The 21,734-nt window shown below is 35.8% G+C and overlaps 1 protein-coding gene across 1 annotated transcript in view; it reads left to right on the top strand.

The window, feature by feature from the left end:
- Positions 1-21,734, top strand: part of EPHA6 (EPH receptor A6) — a 453,819-nt gene that overhangs the window by 411,239 nt on the left and 20,846 nt on the right. The window contains exons 12-13 of the mRNA XM_072431761.1: positions 10,719-10,780; positions 17,129-17,338. Coding sequence (XP_072287862.1) covers positions 10,719-10,780; positions 17,129-17,338 — 272 coding nt within the window. The remainder of the gene's footprint in view (positions 1-10,718; positions 10,781-17,128; positions 17,339-21,734) is intronic.

Below are 21,734 nucleotides of genomic sequence, written 5' to 3'. Positions count from 1 at the left end.
AATGAAAAGAAGTCTATATGAACCTCAAATCGTGGATTCTACGTGTAATTCTTGCAGATTTACATGCATCTACAATAACAAAAGAGATTGTGCAAATTAAAATTTCATGGAAATATACAAGACAAAGCCCTATATGTTCAAAAAAATAACTTTACAGCTAAAAGCTACAACAGCATATAGGCAAAAATGACCTGTGAACTGATCAATCAGAGATGTTTTGTCTACAATACCAGTAGATATATTTAGCTTTAAACTGAACTTTATACCAACTTTGAAGCACGGCAATAGAAATATTACGGTTTTGAGTTGCTTTACTGCTTCAGGGTAGCATGCAGCCTTTGGGTCAACTATACATTCTACACTATATCAAAGTGTGCTTGATAAGAATCTGAGGCCATCTGTCAAATGTTAAGTTTATCTTTTAACACAAAAAATGATCTATAGCACACTAGCAAATCCACCAAAGAATGGTTAAAAAAGAAAAAATAAAGGGTTATGTACTGCCTAGTCAAAGCATTGATTTGAATCCCACTAAAATATTGTAGGATATATGAAATGGGTAGGAAACCCATAAACATAATGTTACTAAAAAAAAAACTTATTGTAGAAAACTTGAAAAATGTCACTGGGTCATTGTCAGACACTAGAAAGAACCTAAAGTGTCTATGAGAGGTAATTTCTGTTAAAAGGGGCAACAACAGCTTATTAGGCCACCTATTTTTTTTCACAGTTCACCATTACACTATTAATATTTTTGTTGAACACACAATGTAAACATTTTCCTTAAGGTTTTATGAAAATGCATAACTTAGATATGTACAAAGTGTTGAAAAAGATGTTTTGAAAATTAGTATTTTAATTGTTGCAAGAATCCTGTAAATGTTCTGTAAATACACATTTCTAAATTAGGAAGTTTTGAATAATCTGCCAAAGAAAGGGGAAGGGATTGGGGGAATATAAAGTGCCGGAATTTAGAAGTACACCCACATACCTGCAGAGGCCTCCCAAACTTTTTTGTAACAGCCGAATTCTAAGCCATTTTGACAGGAATTTCTTTTATAGTGTAACATAGACTAGGTGCTCAGGATCTATATATAAATTAAGCCAAACTACCCCCATCCTAATGTAGTTAGCATTTCTTCAGTGTAGAACGAAAGGTTGCTGTTCTGCCTTTTGGAATATCAGCATTTCTACAATCAGTTCATGAGCTGTAATTATTTAGAGACTTCAGATTTAGTTCCGAATGTAGAAGAACAGTAATATGTTTCTTTAGCCTAAACCAAATTAGGCAACAAATCGGCTCTTTTCCTGTTCAGGAAAGGAGAACTAAATCATTTAAAGATCTGCTGTGTTGTGCAGAACCTCAATAATGTAATTTTCCAAAGGGGGCATGATGAATGACTTTGATACCCACTGAGATGTACATCACCCCTTCTTATCGTGCTTCAACTGCACATTTACATTTTGCTTAATATCATAATTTGAGTAAAAATCCTAGACTTTAAAGGGCCAGAAAGTTTTGCTCAGAACTGGATTTTTATAAAAGAAATAAAAGATTTTTTCACCATCTTTGCAGAAGTGCACAAGGAATGAATATATTTACATAAGTTCTAAAGGTAATATAAATAAATTATCATTTTTTTTTACGTACAACAGACATAACACACACACTTATACCACAAACCCATTCTGTCCTGTTCACAAGCTTTGCTACTGATGCTATCTGTAGGTAGCATAGGACCGACTGATGGACCTTCTTGTTTGACATGTCTGTTGATAGTCATAGATCCTTATGGCAAGCATACGTGTATATGTAATGAACAGTCAGTCCCAGCACCTTTCTAACTTCAAGTCAGTTATATAGATCCCACATGGACAGATGGCTATTCTTCAAAAAACAGTTGGGTTGCCTGATCTGTCAAAATTTTCTCAATATGAACCAATTCTGATGGCTCGCACAGTGATCTAAGGTTGTAGTGGAACTTTAAAGAAAACATTTTCATTCTTTTTTATATATAATTTAGAAGGTTTGATCCCTTTGTTTATTGCTATATGTGTTTCAATTAGTGGAGTTAACGTTCACCTCCTGTCCTGGTCAGGGACAATTAAAAAAAGTAGCAGATGTTACTTATGTCTTACTTGGACAAGAGTTATTACAAGTGCCTATTTCCTCTTGTGTCTCAATTACAGGAACACAGAAAGCATTTCTAGAATGGGAAAAAAACATGTAGCAAAATGTACCTGTCGTTTTAAGCCTTTCTTAGTTTACCCAAAACTTTTACATGTTCAACTTTACATCTGCTGGAATCATGCAATACTAACCACTCCGCTCTCTTGCTTAGTGTGGCATTCTTACCTATATATACTATTGTATGCCTGCTTCTATCCTTCTTCATTGTGATCCTGTTCTTTCAGATTGCACACCTGGGAAGTACAGGCAACTTGCCGTTTATATATACAACAAGCAGACAATTCACACAGGTAGCACACAACACAAACAGTCTAACTATGCAAACATGGATAGTTTTGCAAAGAGCAGTATGCCTGTACAGTTACAAATAATGCAAAGAGCTACAGAAAATGTTGCTTTTGTTATGTAAGACAAACCATTTAAAATATTTTATTGGTAATGTTATTACTAAATGTGTTCTCAGTGTCTTAAAGCTTAAAAGTATAGTTTAACAGAAACCTCACAGAAACATCATTTCAGCAGGATTTCTGTGTGTGTTTGAGCCATAAGAAGTCTTTAGTAACATGGAAACATTTAGTCCCAATTAGGTTTCATGTTTATGTTTCTTAGTTGCATAAAAATAAACTAAATATGGAAGTTTGGAGCAAAGAAAGAAGCATATTTTGTAATGTAAAACCCCTTTTCCCCATTTTTAATTTTTATTGTGTAACACATAACATAATTAATTAATGTTTGTTCCAGATAACTGTGCATAAATGATGTGTAGCATTTATAGAAGATATAGAATGACATGTTGATATAATTTCTGTCTTCCATTCTGTCTGGCACTATCGCTACTATGCCAAGTTGAAGGAAGGAAGAGAGTTTTCTTTAGGGATACTTGCAGCAAAAATCATTCACATCTATAAAAAAGAGCAGTGAGTGTCGAGATGGGATGGTAACATTAAACATCAACAGCTTTATATCTTGCAGGAAGAGGTTAAGGTTTTGACAAAAGATGTGTTCTCTCCTCTGCCATGCTTATGGAGGCATTGTGAATTATTATGCCCACTGGTGTGGCATGCTTGGTGCAGGGAGCATTTTCTAAACAAGACATACAGCATTTGTGCGGCTCACTGACAGCGGATCTCAGTGGAACTGTATTTTTCTATAGAACACATTAGTCAGTGTAAGTAATCAGAGTGTACAGTCTTCCTTGTTTTTTTCAGAGTTGTAAACTGTGCAGTCGCAGTTTAATACGGCTTTAGATACTAGTTTGTGCATGTTTAATATAGCGAGAGTTCATTAGTATAATATAAATGTGACCTGAGAATTACAGTGTGGTTTATTACAAAGTCTGGATTAATTTTCTCCTGGGCACTGGGAGTGCTGAAGAGGCCAATACTCATAAGGATCAGGCACTGTTTTGCAGGGGTACTTGTGTTTTTGGGGAATCCCTCTCAAATCACACTATCAAGTGCTCTAGGGCATTGGTCCTCAACCTGTGGCCTGTGAGAAAATGTTGGTGGTCCACGGCCGGTGCACCCTCCAGCGGAGTCAGGAGAAGGACCCGGCTTGGGGGGGGCGCACTGGCCAGAGCCACGGACCATGTTTCCCGTATGCATTGCAGGCTCAGGGTGGTTAGTGGGTTGTGTCTCTGGACACAGACTCAGACCTGCAATGGGAGAATGAGCGGCTTCTGGCATCATAACGTCACTCTGGGGGAAGTTTCTTCCCTTTTGAGTGACACACATATGCATGCGCGGTCCAGAGTCCATTAATTTAGTGGTCCGTAACGTCCAAAAGATTGGAGACCACTGCTCTAGGGCATATGGACTGCTATTAAAGTGGAACTAAATGTTAAAAAAAAATTGTAAACAGACAAAGCAGACAGTTTTTTTTTAATGTAGTAGGAACAGTCAGTGTCTTTTCTGCAATAAAATAAACTTACCTGTCTGATCACAATTTTTTGTGTGGGCTCTGCTATATTCCTCTGTTCCCTTACAGGTGTTGGATATTTAGCCATCTTGACTGACTAGGCAGGATTCACATAAGGTAATTTAGTCCTGGGACTGAGCAGAGCATGTACAGCTCAATGTATTTGGAAAAGGAGATTGCAAGCAGGCAGGTAATGGTATATTTGCAGAAGGGCCAATACTTGTCCTTTCTGCAATACAAATCCTGCATGCTGACAATTTTGCTCCACTTAAACAAGGCAGAGACTGCATTTTCAGTGTTCCCTTTACCCAGGGATACCAGTCACGATGACTATGTGATTTCTTCCACACTCATTCGGTTTTCATTTCTAATCCATCATACCAACTTGATCTGATATGAATTTTAATTTGAATGGAAATCAGCAGTCAACATATGATAAGCAACCCATTTTTGGGTATCTGTTGGGATGTGGATAGATCAGACAGGCTGTTAATATTAGTTGAAAGTATACAAGGCATTTAAAGTCAAAGTTGGCAGCAGATCTGCTTGTGTGTATTTGGATTTACTGTGCAAAAACTGATTTTGCTGCCAGTGAATGTATTTTTCACCTGATATAGGAGTGCTAATCAATAAAATGTGAGTGATTTTAGAGCCAATGTGGGTTGAATATCTCATCAAATTCTTTATAAATACATCCCTTTGTGTTTTAGCTGTTTTCTAGCTCCCTAAATAAAGAAAACAGTTTTTATTAATCCAAAATATGCAAAATCTATATCATATTTTAGAGTCTCTTTTCACTAAAAAAAACCAATAAAATGTGATTTGACCAGATGCGCCCAAACTTGTGTATGACTTTTTAATTTATGATCATATTAGATGCCTACTGCAGCCCATGCATTTTTTACAGAACAAAAATATTCTTTAAGCTAGCCTCCAATATTCATACTTACATATTTAATTGCTTCTGCATGTTAAAGACATTTTACAGGGACGTCAGTGGCCATTAAAAACAGACATCTGCAGTTGCTTCCTTGTTAATTCTAGTAATAAATCTCTGTTGATTGTGTCGTTTGTAAATAACTCAACTTAATATATGAAAATTTTAAGAGCCAAAGCTGGACACTGACTGAAAGTAATTATATTACAGTTCCTAATAGGCCACATAGGGTTAATGTAAATTGGTATAATTGTTGTATAACAAAGAAAAAAAATAATTGGAAATAATGGCTTCTATTGTACTTTTGACTAACATCATTCAATTTCATGACATTGAATACATATACAGAACAGTGAGAGGTGGAAATCATTTGCATGCACTAACTTGTCACAGTCAGAGAGAGTGGAAAATATAAATAACGGAACATTAAAAATGGTGACATTGGACCACCTACAGGTAACATGAACTAAACATTTTTTGCTTTTATGTGTACACCTAATATATAGAGCGTCACCTATTGACATTTAGGATTTTGTGTTACTTGTTAATGATCAGGCAAATATTTGGTGAAAGAAAGAAAGAATAAGACGGTCAATGAGCGCAGGGTTGGACATTTGACGATCAGTGATAACAGGGAAGTGTTTGAAATGGAAAGACACTATAGCAATGATGTTGTTTTGTTGCTTATGATATGTTAAGACAATGGTCTGAGATGATATGTCATTATTATACTGTCTCTGTTTTATAGATAAGTAAAAGGAATTAAAATATGCTCTGCCATGTTGTGGTTGCAAGAGAGCATATTGGTGCGTGCTATGAAACCTGGACAAGAGTAAGGCAGAAGAATCTCCAGCCTTGGGTGCCAGGGGTACTTTTGCATCAGTCATGTTGGTCTTGCAGCTCACCTTATATAGATTCCTTTTATAATCAGAAGCGTTTCCTAGTCAATGTGACAGCTGCCAACTTTTTTATGAGGTGCTTTGTATGTTTCCAATAAACAGTGCAGCAACCAGCTGTCAGTGACAGCAAAACTGTTTATTGTTGTAGCCTTCATTTAGATAATAAATGTTATGTTTTTAGAACAGAATGTATCTCCGTATTACCCTTATACCCTCATATTCTTCCTTTAACTATTTTTACTTTTATTATTTTATATTTGCATGAATTTAATTTTGTAGTGATAATTAAAAAATGAATCCAGGGCACTGGTATTCAAACTGTCCAAACCATGTCCATTCTCTGCCTTTGAGACTTTAGGCAGGCCAGACTGTTGTACTTAACATCACTCCCTGATTTTGTAGTTTAGTAAAAAATGCCCCAGAGTTGGTATCAGTAGCAATAGGAGGATAAAATACTTGGCATCTGTGAAAGTAATTGTAACCCATTGTAGGTGTTAGTGGAAAGAATGGTATACTATAGTTGATGTAAATGGAACCAATGTTACCCTATTGTAGGTGTTAGTGGAAAGAATAGTATCTTTTATTTTATGTAAATGGAAGGAATAGTACCTTATTGTAGGTGTCTTTGGGAAGGACAGACAAAGGATGAACATTTACTTTTGGTTAGTTATAAAATAGTTTATGTCTCAGATAAAAGAACCAATTTTAATTATCATTTGATTATGTTCTGTTTAACATGGGGGGCATACACTTGAGTGCCAGATGATCTCATACCAGCACTGATTGGAAAACCACATAATACGAAACACTGTACCAATATGGACTAGCACTCAAGTAAGTCTGCTTTATGCAACTGTAGTGAAAAGTAAAAGCAAATCTTTTAATTGTGTTTCTTTATTACTGTTGATATGGCTAATAAAAAGATGTATTCTGTCTGGGGCTGTCATAGTCATCCTGGCTGCACTGTCTAAGGAGTAAAAAAACTGGAATACTTGTTCAGCAGAATAGTCTAGACTCCTATTCAATACAGTGCTGCGTAATATGTTTATCATTATTAATAATAATAATAATAATACTTGCCTAAATCCCAATTTGAGGATGTTTTTGTTTTAATAAAATTGGCACCTGAAGACTTAGTTAACTTGTGTTTCATTTGGTTACTTATTTCAGTCTGTATACTGCATAAAAAGTTAAAAATGTTTGTAAGACGATATTGTTAAAAATGTGATTTGATTACATAAGAGGGATACATGAAAGCTATAATTAAGATGTTCATTTACTTCTGTTCTCACTTCACAAACACAATACATTTCATGTATTTCATTTGTAACATGATAAATCAGTGTCAGTTCTGGGAACAGAGAATGAGCAGCACTGCGTATAATACACGGACGTTTTATTTGCTGTACATACTGTAAAAAGAAGTTCAGTTTTATCGGCAAAAGCAGAGCCTGCTAGCGGGAAACAGAGTTTAAGGGGCAAGACATTGATTCAAGCTCCCACTTCAAAATAGTGATTACAGAAGATTTCTTTCAACTCCGCAGTATCTAAATGGCCGCAAATTACAGAAGGGTGGCAATCAGCACGAGCTGTCTCGACCCCTGCAGAAACCATTCCTTTAATTGCTTGTTTTGTTGGGAGATTAGCTTTGGGGTTTTAACACTTATTTACAAAACTTCAGATAAAATGTTTCCAGACATTTCAGTCTGTTAAATTGGTAACCCTGAGGCCAGGCCTAAAGACTGTTGACAAACCTCTGTGGTTCTAAGCTCCATATATTACATTCACAGCAAGGGTCTCTGAACGGTAAGATTGTCAGCAGTTTCACTGCGTTTCATTCCACAAGGTTTATGCTACAGAGGTACAGTTGAAAAATATCACAAGGTCAAAGCTAACAGTCTTAACCTTTTTTTAGCTTAGTATTCTAACTTGCTGTCTTCTGGCTTTCTCTGGATTGAGATCCTTCACATCACTTTGAGCTTTTTTATTCATTCTTTCACTGTGTTAAGATTTTCAAAGGTTTTTTTATAGTTGTTTTTTGCAACTGCAGATATAGGTGTAAAAAGGATCATCTTTAAAGTGGAACTAAACTTACATATTAAAAATCTGTGGACAGGCAGGTTCTTTATTGCACAAGGGGCAGTGCAAAGCCAATGTACCTTCTGCAAGAAAACAAAATTACTAAATGGCCTCCCTCCAAATTGTCCTTAGATTGTGTAATTGACATGGATATGGGAGAGACATTAAATTGTGAGCCCCTTTGAGGATCAGTTAGTGACATGACAATAAAGCGCTTTGTAATATGTTGGCGCTATATAAATACAAGATAATACTAATTATATCTGCCAGTTTTATTTTCTTTCATGTACTAGGTAAGGGGATACAGGGTGAGCCCATATGAGTCCATATTCCATTAGTAAATCGATCCCAGTTGGGCTTTTTTTCACCAGTCCTTAGGTGGAATGGTGGCTCAAATCCATTTGCAAAAAATTGATTTACATTGGACTGAATAGATCCATTTATTATTCTATATTTGACAGGCAGTAAGAGGCAGCAAGTTTTCTGTGTGTATTTTCCATGTCATTTGTAGCATTTGCCACCTTTGCTACCTCACCAGACCTGAGCTGAGGTCTATTGCATACATCTATAGAGCTTGAGCAAGCATTTTGTATGAGCAGTTTCAATTTAAAAAATCCAGTTTGCTAGACTTTCACTGCCACTTTCACAAAAATCCTGCACAGACATTTGCAAATGCCAGAAACACCCAAGAGTTAACAGCCTAAAACTGCTCCCGAGCATCTAGTACAGCCTTTCTCAACCTTTTGACCATTTTGAAATAATGTTTTGGTCTTAAATCTTTTTATTAGGGATCATAGGGGAAAAAAGCCTTTTAAATTGGGGACAAATGGAAAAAATTCCCCTACTATAGTGGTGGCTAGAATACCGCCTTTACAGACAACCCATGCAGCTACCAAGCGGTGTGAGCCCCAGAACTATGCAGGCATCATCATTGGGAGGTCAATCAGTCACAGTTGGATGAATCCCTAGCAACCTCTAAAGGAACCCTGGCTGAGAATGGCTGATCTAGTATTTGACAATGGATGTTAAATATCACAGTAAAATGCTGCTAATCTGAACTCACCCTAAGGCACAATTTCAGTTCAGTACCTGGAGCTATCCTAAAAACTGAATTGAATACTTTATTCCTCCTTTGTACGGCATCCCAATTCATCTTTATTGATGTTGCATTATTTATCACTGGTAACTAATCTTGTTTACGTCTGTTACATAAAAAACTTTCAGGAAAAAGACCACGTGAAAGAAATAAGACTTTCCAGTTATACTCATTTAGAGAGATATATCAGCTTTACCGTATGGCAATGTATTGCTGAACCAGAGCAGTGATATATTTTGTGAGACAGAATATCTATAAGATAGCAGCTTGATTCATGCATTTCCCTCTCTTTTGCTCAGAGTAGCACCGTGCCAATTAAATTCATGCCCCTGACCACTTGTTGAGTTGTAAGTAAATTATTGGGGTTGATTTACTAAAGGAATGTAGATTGTTCACTAATAAAGTAAATGATTACTCATGAATAATTGACTTAGCTTAGATGGATTGTGAGTAGAAACAGTAAAGCACAACCAAAGTAGCAATATAAGAAGAAAACAGAGCATTTTTTTTTTTTTTTTGCTGTTTGTTTTATTTTTAGGTGTTCCCAAGATCTAGTAAGTCCACGCACAATACTTATCTATATCTGAAATGCCATTTTTAGACTGACTAATCATTTAAAACAGATCTCCTTTCTGTCTTTAAAACACAAACACACACACATATGATAAATCAAAATTCCCAGGAATCTTTTGACTGGGCTGGTAACATGTAGGTAGGGTTCTGCCATCTGTACTTCAATGGTGTTCAGTGCAGTAGTACAATAATCCCAGATTGAATGATAATGCGCACCAAGGTCCATGACAGCCTGAAAAGCCAGCAAATTGAAGGTGATGCACTGGATTTTATTTACTTATTTGTTTTAATAATTTAGCCAGGCTATTTAATTTTACTAGCATTCTGCTTTAAGATCATACAGGCACACTGATGAAATTCTGCATTATTTAATTGTAATATATCTTTATCATTTTTTTTTTGGCAAAACACATCAGCTCCTACAGCTACCTCCTCCAGTAAGTGACAATTTTCAGCACATCATGCCATTTTATTTTCTTTCTTGTGTAATGAATGGTAAAATATCATGGTTGAATAAAAAGAGAGAAAGTAATGAAAACCTTAAGAGTTTTTGTTTTGGTTCATCTTTAAGAAGCACAATCAATCACCAAGATTGCATTTTAATAGAACAGTTTATACTTGTTTGAATTGATGTTTAAAAACATGAACATATGTAGTGCTGGACCTACTCTTGCCATAATGACTTCTGGGATGTATTTTGTTCTCCTGATTGAAAACGCTTTAACAAAGACGCATACTTATGAATATCGCACGCATTAATCATTACATACGGTTCCATGTCTGACACGTGCCAAAGAGCAGGTAATAAAAAATCATCAGGGTTCTCTAATGTTGAGTCTTACCATTCAAGCTGCATCAACACAAATAATTTACTGGAAGATTTTTTTTTATTTTCCTCCCTGCAGCCTAAGACTTATGAACTTCATTAAAGTGATACTGATAATCTTTCCATAACAGCTGGAAATGTATAACCAACCTCTAATACACCTTTAATCTTCCTAATGAATTTCTTTGCTGTGTTTTCAGGCCGGCCTGTGATGATTGTTGTGGAGTACATGGAAAATGGCTCCTTGGACTCGTTCCTGCGGGTAAGATGTTATTTTCTGCTGCTGACATTTGAATAAGGAACAATTCTGGCCTGTAATTTGAAATCATTTATACCAAATTAATTTTTACATAATATTATTCTTTTTTTTGTCTGTTATCCTGAAAAATAGTTTCTTTTTCCCCGGGCTGCAGTACCTCGGTGTGATGATACATTGCACCATTTCTGGCAAATAAAGAATACTCAGACATAAGCCTATAATTGATTCCCCCTCTGAGCTGAGTTAAAATTTCAAGAAATGTATTTCAAAGGTAACGAGGAGAGACAATTTTCGTGCATTTATTTCACAGCACATATTTGAGATTTTAAATTCTTTAACCCCTTATGGAATCTTAATAAATAACATAGGTCGACAAAAGAAACAAGTTCAACCACAAAGGGAAATGCATAAATGTAATCCAAAACTTGCCTGTTCTACATAGAAATCTATATGCACAGATGATCCAATACCCTTTAAAAAATATGGTTTTATTTAGTCCAACAGAAATAAAATTTTTGATTCCCTAGGGCAGCCTATCTTAACCTTTTAAACATGAGGGAACCCTTGAAGTAACTTTCAGGTCTCAGGGAACCTCTACTATAATTACTATATCCACAACTCACAGTTAATGTGAAACATTCCTTTCATATGCAGAGATTATTCTTGTTTTCACAACAGTGTCCCCTTGTGAAGAAAACTCCTTACATGGACCATATATATATTTATCTATATGTTATGTTCATTTCCCCTTTAAATGCCTCCTCTCAATGAAGAATAGTTTCAGTTTAGCTAATCTTTCCTCATAGCTGAGTTCCTCCATGCCCCTGTAGTGGTATGTAACACTTTGAATTGTCAAAAAAGATCTCCAAGTACAACATATGGAGAGCTGATTTATTAATGCTCTCCAAAGCTGGAGATCATAGGCTATCATGAGAGAACGTGAATGATCGGGTAAAGCTGGAATAGATCTGCATTAAAAACACTTGCCAACTAATAGCAAATTTTTTTAGGAAATCAATTTCTGACTACTGGATCACCAAGGTTCCCCCATGATAGTCTATCTTCACCAGTCTTAGAAAGCATTAAAAAATCCTGCCCAATATAGCAACAAATATGCAAAGACTGTAGCTCAAGCCAACAGAAATTCTACATAAACTGGGATTAATATTATGTTTATTGGACATACTGCATATACTGCATATACTGCATACTGACCCTTCTATGATAGACCTAGACCTATGTCAATGGGTGTAATAATTGTTTTTCTCCAATATGGGTGAACTGGACAGGATTTGAATGGGTTGGTAGTAAGATTAAAAAAAAAGTTATTTCATTTGATTTAGCAGTGTTAAAATATATGTTAATTGTGGTTAATGTAAGTCCACAGCATTACTATAAAAAGAATTCCACTGGGGACGCAACTATGTGTCACCTTTTCAATATACTGGGGCCGATGTAATTATGCTGTGTAAATGGCAGCTGGTGTTATGACCACAGGTGCTGCTCCTCTGCAGAAGTTCACTTATAGAACCATTAATCACACGTTATGTTCCGCTGTCTGAACTACAAAAGAATGATTTGTTGCTCCTTACATTGAACTATTTTGTTATACCCACTGTAACACTAACAATGTATCCATCAATGTTTATTATCCTTCCAAAAGCATCTCAGATATCTGTAAACCTGAACATGATAATAAACCTTTAAAGCTGAACTCCAAGTGGATAAAACTTTGGAATCCAGTTTTGGACTCAATAAATCATATTCAAATATATATTTACATAAAAGTAATATAAGTACCTGAATCTTGTTTGATATCTGGTATTTATATAGCACTGACATATAGTCACTAACTGTCCCTCAAAGAGGCTCACAATCTAATGTCCCTACTATAGTCATATGTCATTAATACAGTCTAAGGTCACTTTGATAGGGAAGCCATTTAACCTAACTGCAAGTTTAGTTTGAGAGGAAACAGGAATACTCAAAGGAAACCCACACGGAGAGAACATGCAAACTCCATGCAGATAGTGTCCTGGCCGAGATTCGAACTTAGGACCCCACACTGCAAAGGCCAGCGTGCTAACCACTGAGCCAAACATTATTCATGTATACATTGATGAATGTGTTTGTAATAAATTTGGGTACAGTAGGGTTGATTCACTAAAGGAATTTAGACTGTTCACTTGCAAAGGTAAATTATTACCCTGCAAAGAATAACCACCAATCATGTGCAAGGAAATCTAAAAAAGTTGATTTTTCCTTGCACATAAATGAATGGCTGAATTTAACAGAGCTTCATCTCATTAGTTTTCAAGGAGACAATTCACTTTGCTATGGAAACAGCCTATATTCTTTTAGTAAATCAACCCCAGTGTAAGTACCCAAATTTGACCCGGTATGGGCCTCTTGCAGTTCTTGTACATTTAGGGTGCGAGAGGAAAAAAACAAAACAAGGACCCCATCCGATAGGTCAGAGAAAAACGTTGACTTTGACCTCACTTGCTGCAAAAAAGAACATATGATTCAATAAGAAAAACATTTTTCCCTGGGGCTGTTGACCAAAAGGTACATTTAAAATGATGTATAAATAAACTTTATGAAGTTTTACACATGAAGCCACACAACTTCTTATTCTAAGCTGTACCCTATCAACAGCCCCAGGCCTTCTTTTGGCCTTTTTTCTTTCTTTTTGTGCTAAGGGAACATATGCCCTGTTTTCAATTGGCCTCAGGCTTAGGCCCTGATTTATTAACATTCTCCAAGGCTGGAGAGGATACACTTTCACCAGTGAAGCTCGGTGATCCAGCAAACCTGGAATGGATCTGGTCCAGAATTGAAAACATTTGCTAACAAATAGCTAATGACTTAAAGGAAATCCATTCCAGGTTTTCTGTTTCACCTAGTTTCACTGATGAAAGTGTATTCTCTCCAGCCTTGGAGAGCTTTAATAAATCAGGGCCATAGTGTCTGGTGCTGGTTTTGTACCCACTTCCATTCCCATATATATTGCCTATCTCAACCTCCCAACAGTTACTGCAAATATTGTTACACCTATAAGTATTTATTAGGTTTTTGTTTTTAGATAAAGAAACTTTACATGTCTCCTACCTACTGGTGAGTTTTTGTTTTTTAATTTAGGTTCCCTTTAACCTAAGTTTAGGATGCTAATTCTGGCTTTCATCCCACCGCATACGTTGTGCACATGCAACAGTATAATATCCTGCACAGAAAAGTACTTTAATGAAATATGGTAAAATAATAATAATTATTATATTAAACATAAAGCAGTACAACAAAATGTACATGAATATTTCATCATCCTTGACAGAAACATGTTAACAAGCAGGATATTAATATGCCCCCCACACACCCACTGCATTAGTATGTTCTAGACAAAATCTGCATGTATAATTAGACCTGAATCATTTAAAATCCCAAGTCATCCAATCTTAGTTTTTAATTTTGTAAGAAAAGTCTTAATTGTTAAGAAAATAGCTTGCACTGTCAGAAATTTCTCCTTTACGATAAACAAAAAGAACGTTAAACCTTTTATTACCGTAGACACTGGCTGGCGCAGTGGAAAACATGTCATCGTGCTCATTTACATGCCCATATCTGGGATCCCTGATGCCCGAGGTGTTCCTGCATCTGCGACAGACTCAGAATAATGCCAGCATTTGTCATGTAAATGAACACTGCCAATACATTATTCTGAGCTGTTTTATATCAGAGCTTTTTTTCTTCTTTCTATCTTAAGCCGCACAATACCAGGGACAGGTGCTGGGCTTAACTGATTAACCCAGACTGATGAAAATATTTTTGGATTCATCTTTGTCTTTTAAAGTGCAACTGCCTTATGCACACTGCAAAAACCGCCACATTATAATTATTTCTATGGGTGAGCTAACTGAATAGGACAAATAGGATTATTTGTAGATAATAAAAGCCTGGAGTCATTGTTGGAAGGGGGGACACGTTGAGTGGAGCTGCTGAGAGCACAATTTTAATATCCTTTGAGGGTGAATTATTCCACAGTTCCTGCAGCTTCAGAGGTCAGTGAGGCCCCGTTTTAAAGCTCATTTAGAGTTCAAATATGCAGATGATTAAATGTGTGTTGTCTGGTGACAGTTACAATTTAACCTTCCATGAAGCAACACCTTTTATCTACAGTGCCATGTTTACATAATTGTTGTAGAACTATGGAATGTGTCATACATTATTGGTGTTTAGGTCAGTGTTACAAGCTGTGAATTCCTCCATTACTTTACAGAAAGATGAATATTGTAGATAATACTAGTCATAGAATCTAGTCTCTCTGCAGACAACTCTATCATTGCCAAGCTTTTAACCTAAAAGCTTCGTCTGCCCTGGGGCTGCTCCCATTCCATAATGGAATCTTATCTTTTCTGCAAGGGTTGGAGGTGGCGCTTTCATGAAGAAGTTATATTATAAAACTTGTTATTGAAGTACCAAGTCTGCACAGCTGGAGCTAAATGCCTTCTGTACATGGTAATATCTTCTAACCCCCTGATTGGTCTCTGACTAGCTTTAAATAGCTAGTATCTGCAAAAAAAACATAAAATAAAATTCAGTTACAGATATTTCACTCAGTACATGTCTTAACCTGTGTTTATAAAATCAATGTAGTTCTTATTTGTTTTTTTTTAATATGATTATCTATAATTTGATTTACGTTTCAGCATTTTAGAACATTTTGTAATCTTTTACAATACAGTTGACTCTACAGATATATTTCAAAAAATGGCCTTGATAGCACTTAATTTACCGCGGTTACAATGGTCTTGTTGCTTAGTTATCATCTAGTGTTGGTCGAATAGCTCACTATTCGATTCGACAGCTATTCGGCCGAATATAGCAAAAAATTATACCCGAATTCGAACAGCCATATTCGGGTCGAATATAGGGACAACCCGAATTCGAACATCAACACTATTATCATCTTTGATATTTTATATCAGTGAATGTTTACCAGGAAGACAGGTAATAGCTGTAAAAGTAGGTGTGCTGAAAAGAACCACACTTAAAGAGAACATGTACTGTAAAAGCTGTGCCCAAAAATAGCAATAGGAGGGAAAATGATAATGCACTAAAAGCTGATCTTTTCCCCATTACTGATTTATTATGCATTGTTCTCCAATGGGTCTCCTTATGAAGGCCACCATCTTGTAGAGGTGCATGGTCATGCTTCTTAGTGTCAGAACTGCCCCTTGATAACTGGGGAGCTTTTGACTGGCTTGGGAATATTCAAGAAGCATCAGGAGAGGTGGAGAACAGACCAAGAGAATGAATGAAGCAGGGAGATCCTTGCACTGCAGGTCATCAGGTACAGTTTCTCTCCAGCAAGGTAAAGACAGCAGTCCCTTGATCTCACACTAAGTGCCTAGAAGCAGACACATGAAAGTGCACTGCAGTTTTGGAAGGCATTTAAGAAAATAATAGTTTTCAGGGCACTGTTTGTCACTTATCACTAGGTCAAGCTAAGCTAAAATACTGTACCTAGTCAACTCTATACCTAAATCTGTGGTCATGTGATGCAACTGGTCCCAAGTCTTCTCACTTTTTCCATTAAGGAGGGTGCTTCTTCAAGTGTCTACATAACATGGGCAATTTCTATTGGCTGTCTAGTGGCAGGGTTCACAGAAGACTGCAGTGGCTTATGGCTTTAGGAAGACAAGTCAACTGCGGTCTACTGTGGTCTACTGCAATAGATCAACCATTTGCGTCTCTTTGAAACATTGTCAGTGTGGGATACAGATTTGGATCAGCATAGAATATATCTAAACATGCTTATCTTGAAAATGTATTTGTCAAATTAAGCAAGGGGTGTATTCATATAAATTATAATAACAAAAAAACTTTTTGACTACAGGTGTACTTTAGGTAGGCGATGTCAATTAGCGGTCACTGATAATTGAATCTAAGGGCAGAAACTTATATCTCTCTGGGAATTTAGTATCGTGAAATCTTCTTTGGAATTTCTAATTCTGCACAACTGGATATGGTTAAATATTGGTGTTAAAAATCTCTAGAAAAACAAACTTAAACCACATCAATCCTAGATATAAAAAAAACAGTCACCAACTGTATTCTCATTGATGTCTCACCATGGCCTTTATGGTTTTTTTTGTGGAATAGTTAAAGATTGCTTTTCACTAATTCAGATTCAGGTATTGAATACTAGCTATACATTTTTTAATATATCTTTAAATTGTATGAATTTATTTCTTTTATATCTATTCGTGTTTCCCCTGTAAGCTGACAGACATTGACAAAGGCATACATATTTAGATAATATTTTAACCTGAGATATAAATTCTCTTTTCACAGAAACACGATGGTCACTTTACAGTCATCCAGTTGGTGGGAATGCTACGAGGAATTGCCTCAGGGATGAAATACCTCTCCGATATGGGATATGTTCATCGTGATCTGGCCGCCAGGAACATTTTAGTCAACAGCAATTTGGTCTGCAAAGTTTCAGATTTTGGACTTTCACGGGTGTTAGAAGATGATCCTGAAGCTGCTTATACAACCACAGTGAGTTGATATCATTTACTTGAAATCTGAAAATGAGCATCTCACCTATTCACAGAAGAACAGTTTTTATTTTTTTTTTAAACCAATTTTTTAGTTTGATATCAATAGAAAGGAAATGTTTCCTGTGTAAAACACAGGAAAATGTACCTGTATTGCAGAGATTTACTGAATATGTGTTTCTTTGGCTTGTCCTTGAAAAGAGAGATTTACAAATTTCTATAGTTAACCTATATTTTATATACAGTATATTATGACAAATGTAGAAGAGCAAACTTTTAAAATATGTAACTTGAAACAACTCCTTGTCTTCATACAAGATTTTTCTGGTCTCTGCTCCTTTTCCTTGTACAGGATCATTGGTCTTCTAACTGCCCAATGTAGATTTTTTACAAGTCTGTAATGATTGAACCTTTTAGGTGCCATGTAGAGATCTACCATTTGCTCAGGTTTTTTGCAGCCAGTGATGATGCCACCTCTCTTTTTTTTTGGATGTATCTGGGTCTACAAAGGCATTTGATGCACAAAATGTTAGGCTCTTTACATGAATATAGTTTGCGCCCAGAGTTTTACTTGAAGCTAATCACTCCAAAAATAAATTAAAGTATAAGTTCACTGATACAATTTGTCTTTCTCTTTAAACTTGCCTCTGGGTTGCGTTCCCTGATCCTTCACTGTCCTTGACCCAGACTTTTTTTTAGTCCGTGTGCCACCAAATGACGATTGCAGCACTCCAGCCATGTCTCTGGAGACTCAGCAGCCACTTCTCTGTGTGCTGCAGACTACATCATTCTCGTCTTCTTGCTATTGATTATGTTAACAGCACCGATATGGCACACTGCCATGTTTATAAGATCCTGCTCCATTTAAACAAGCTCGTAAATTAACTTATTCATCTGTTTATTCATTTTCACATTTAATTATTGCCACTGATTTATTCATTAGATGGCTCAAATAGACTTCCATTTACTCATTCATTTCTGGGACTGTGAGCAATCATATTATTAGAAATGTAAGGAAAACTAGGCTGCAAGCTGCATTTGTTCTAGTTTCATGCTTGTCATATTATTATGTAAAGGTTGTTGTGTTGTTTTTCTATTGTTCATGTTTTCTATCTGATTTAGTATATGCTGGTTACATTATTATCATCAGAAAGGAGAAGCAATTTGGCTGTTTTTATTGAGAATTAGGTAATCAAAAAGGTATCAGAGAGGGTCTCTACCAGCCAATCAATTTCTCCATCCTGGGAATCTATTACACTCGTCAATAAACATTTTCTTGCCAAACAGAATAAATTATTTTGGGTTTGATGCACAGATTCCAAATATGGTATTGGTTTTGCTAGATTGGCTCTAGTTTTTGAAATAATGACCCCAATATTAACATCATAGAAAATGAATGAAACATGAAAATTAGGCAAAATTAAACTAGATATGCCTACGTATACAACATTTTTGAAATACTTAATGTCAATATATTCTATATTCAGTATATTTACAGAACTAATCACAAAGAAGTCGTTGAAAAACTCTGTTTCTATGATTTTCTTTTATGCTGATGATCAGGACAATCACGTTGAAGGCTCCAGCAGTGGTCTGACATCATGTGTCTATCCCATCAGCCCTGATACCTTTCTTCCATCACCTTTGTATCTTGATGGAACCTCTCTTTTATGTTCATAGTAGCACCCAAATTATTAAAATTTAAGAGCAAGTTTTGTACCAGTTCCTCATAATTTTGTACTTTATGGTTATCCAAGGAGTTCTTGACAACCATGACATAGCTGTGCCAGGCAGAAGCTTCAGTATCAGTCATAACTTTTTGAATTTAATTTGAATTATTTATTAGTTTCGGAATCTGGGGTCCATCGAAGATTTCTGCTTTTTCAGTACTCAATCCAGGGAAGAATCTACAAATGTATTTGAAGCAATCACCATCCTTGTTCAGAGCTCTAACAAATTGCTTCATTAACCCCCCCTAGCAGTATTCCTGAGTGTGACTCGGGGTGGATTTTACTTGCAAAAGGCAGTAATCCCGAGTCACACTCGCTAAAAACAAAAAAACACTTACCTTGTTCACTTGCCATCTTCTGTCCAGGACCTCGGGCGGCGTCCTCATTCTCCGATACTCTCCTGGCGACTGCAGAGATGTTCTCCGGGGTTTCCTGGTGAAGTCAGTGCATGTGCCGGTTCGTGCGGGAGGCATGGCAAGAAATTCAATGGCAATAATTTTGTATTAGATTTATATTGGATATGTATATATTTATATTATATATATATATATAATTCATGCTACTGTACAGTTATATTACAAGTTTCACTATTTTTATGCACTCTTTTTTAACAGATTTATGTGTTTTTTATTTAAATTTTAATATTAAATTTAATAAATATTGGACAGATTTCGGTGAGTTATGCCGAAGGCCATGTCACTTGTTTCCAGTGATCCTGCTTTGCTCTACTATCCCACAAGCAGATGAAACATGGGTACTTTGTGTATCCACTTTGCTGTCCAAGTAGGAAGTTCACCATTTTCAAGTCAACACTTGGTCCATTGGTGTTCATGATAGCAAAACTTTTGTATGACCATTTGGATATTTTCATATTCTTCTTTAAGTTTTGTTGAGTGGCCAATTGGAATTGATGCATAGCAGTTGCCATTTTGCAGTAAAACAGATTTCAAACTTCAAGTTGAACTGTCTATGAAAAGCCCCCATTCTTCTGCTCGGTATTCTGGTACTCCTATATGGGCTAGTAGTCCAGGGATGTTACATCAGTACACAAAGTCTCCATCTTCACTGAAATATGTTAGGACTGTCACCTCTCGTCCCCTATAAACCGTTATTTTAACATCCCGTCAAAGATAGTTTTTTTTTTTCTTTTAGCCTGGATGCTTAAAGTTCAGATACTTGTTTTGACAGACTTAGGTCACTATTAAATCATTTAGCTGTTCTTGGGAGAACTGCTGGTTTGATGAAACACTTCCTTCATATTCACTTCACTGCTAACTCCTGGATTACGCTCCAAACCCTGTATATCCTCCATGTCTGATACAGGAATATCAGGGAGTGTACTGAGTCCAAATCAGGGTACTCCTTCTTAATTTTCTTGTAATGATTGAAACTTTTTACATTAACAACACAAAAATAACAATCAATATTATGATGATTTTTGGGCTCTCGCCATACCATAGGTACAACAAATTTCAAACTTTTCAGTTTTCCATTTTTCCAGTGACGTAGACACTCTACACAAGTTTTGCATACCATATAGGGAGCCCAATACTTATCTTGGTCCCCCAGTTTAATACCAAAATATGCAAGATATGCTTGTTTCACAAATTCTGTTAGTTTCTTCTCTGTTTTTGCTGAGAATATTCACCACAAATGTAGCAAAATACATTGGGGTCATTTAAACAACTTCTTCTTGAAGAACTCATATTTCTGTAAAAAAAATTATGAACAAAAAGAAGACAAATGAAAGTTTCATGTAAAACATCAGTGTAAATAAAGATTGATAATAATATGCTGTGTTTACATTTGTTGCTGGTAAAATCATCTATTCACATTCCTGAGCTATTCACAAGAACCAGAGCCAATTCAATGAAACTGATGTAATTTCTGGATTCAGCAGACCTAAAATACACTAAATAAATTAAAAATTCCTTGGCAAGTGAAAAAAAAAATGTTTTGAGCTGTGTTATCTATACATATAGAATCTTTTAATTAAAGTATATGTGAAACATGGGGACCCAGAAAGCAATACAAACTATTTCAATCCTTCACCATTATCCAAAACAAAACTAAAGTTTTGCTTTTGGATTTAATGTAACCTATTTATGCCCAGAGGTCATTGGCACCTAGGAAAAATGTAATTCTGTGGCATTGGTTACAGTTAAACGTGATGAACTATAGGTTTTTATGTATAGCCTTTAAAATTTCTGCTATTTTTAGTTTTTGTTGCCGTTTTTTACAGTTTTAGGGTTTGTAATAATTTATATTTATTTACATGACACAGTCTGAATGTTTTTGCATAAAAATGTAAATTATATTCATATTGTGTGCGTTATAGTTATTTAAATACAGGTTAGAAAAACAGTTGTCCATTACGATTGGCATCTTTTATTCTGGAGGTTTTTGCTATCAGCATACAAAATACAATGTTAATGTTAAATGCTATAAAAATAGAATGTTTGGGTTTTAAGTAATTTTTTTGGAATAATTTAATTTGTACTTCTATTTGGTTATGTGTGTTGGAAACAAAAAGCAACTTTGTATTGTATGTCTTCCTCTGGGGCATTTTTATGGTCTCCGTATATCTTTCAGGATCGTGGCAACATCCCTGTCTTCTCTGACAACCCAAAACATAATTGTCCCTAGAATGTATATGTGTAACAGACT

This window comes from Pyxicephalus adspersus, chromosome 1, assembly GCF_032062135.1.
Source record: "Pyxicephalus adspersus chromosome 1, UCB_Pads_2.0, whole genome shotgun sequence".
Classification (NCBI taxonomy): domain Eukaryota; kingdom Metazoa; phylum Chordata; class Amphibia; order Anura; family Pyxicephalidae; genus Pyxicephalus; species Pyxicephalus adspersus.
Note: the sequence above shows the minus strand (reverse complement) of the source record. Positions and strands in the feature narration are given on the sequence as shown.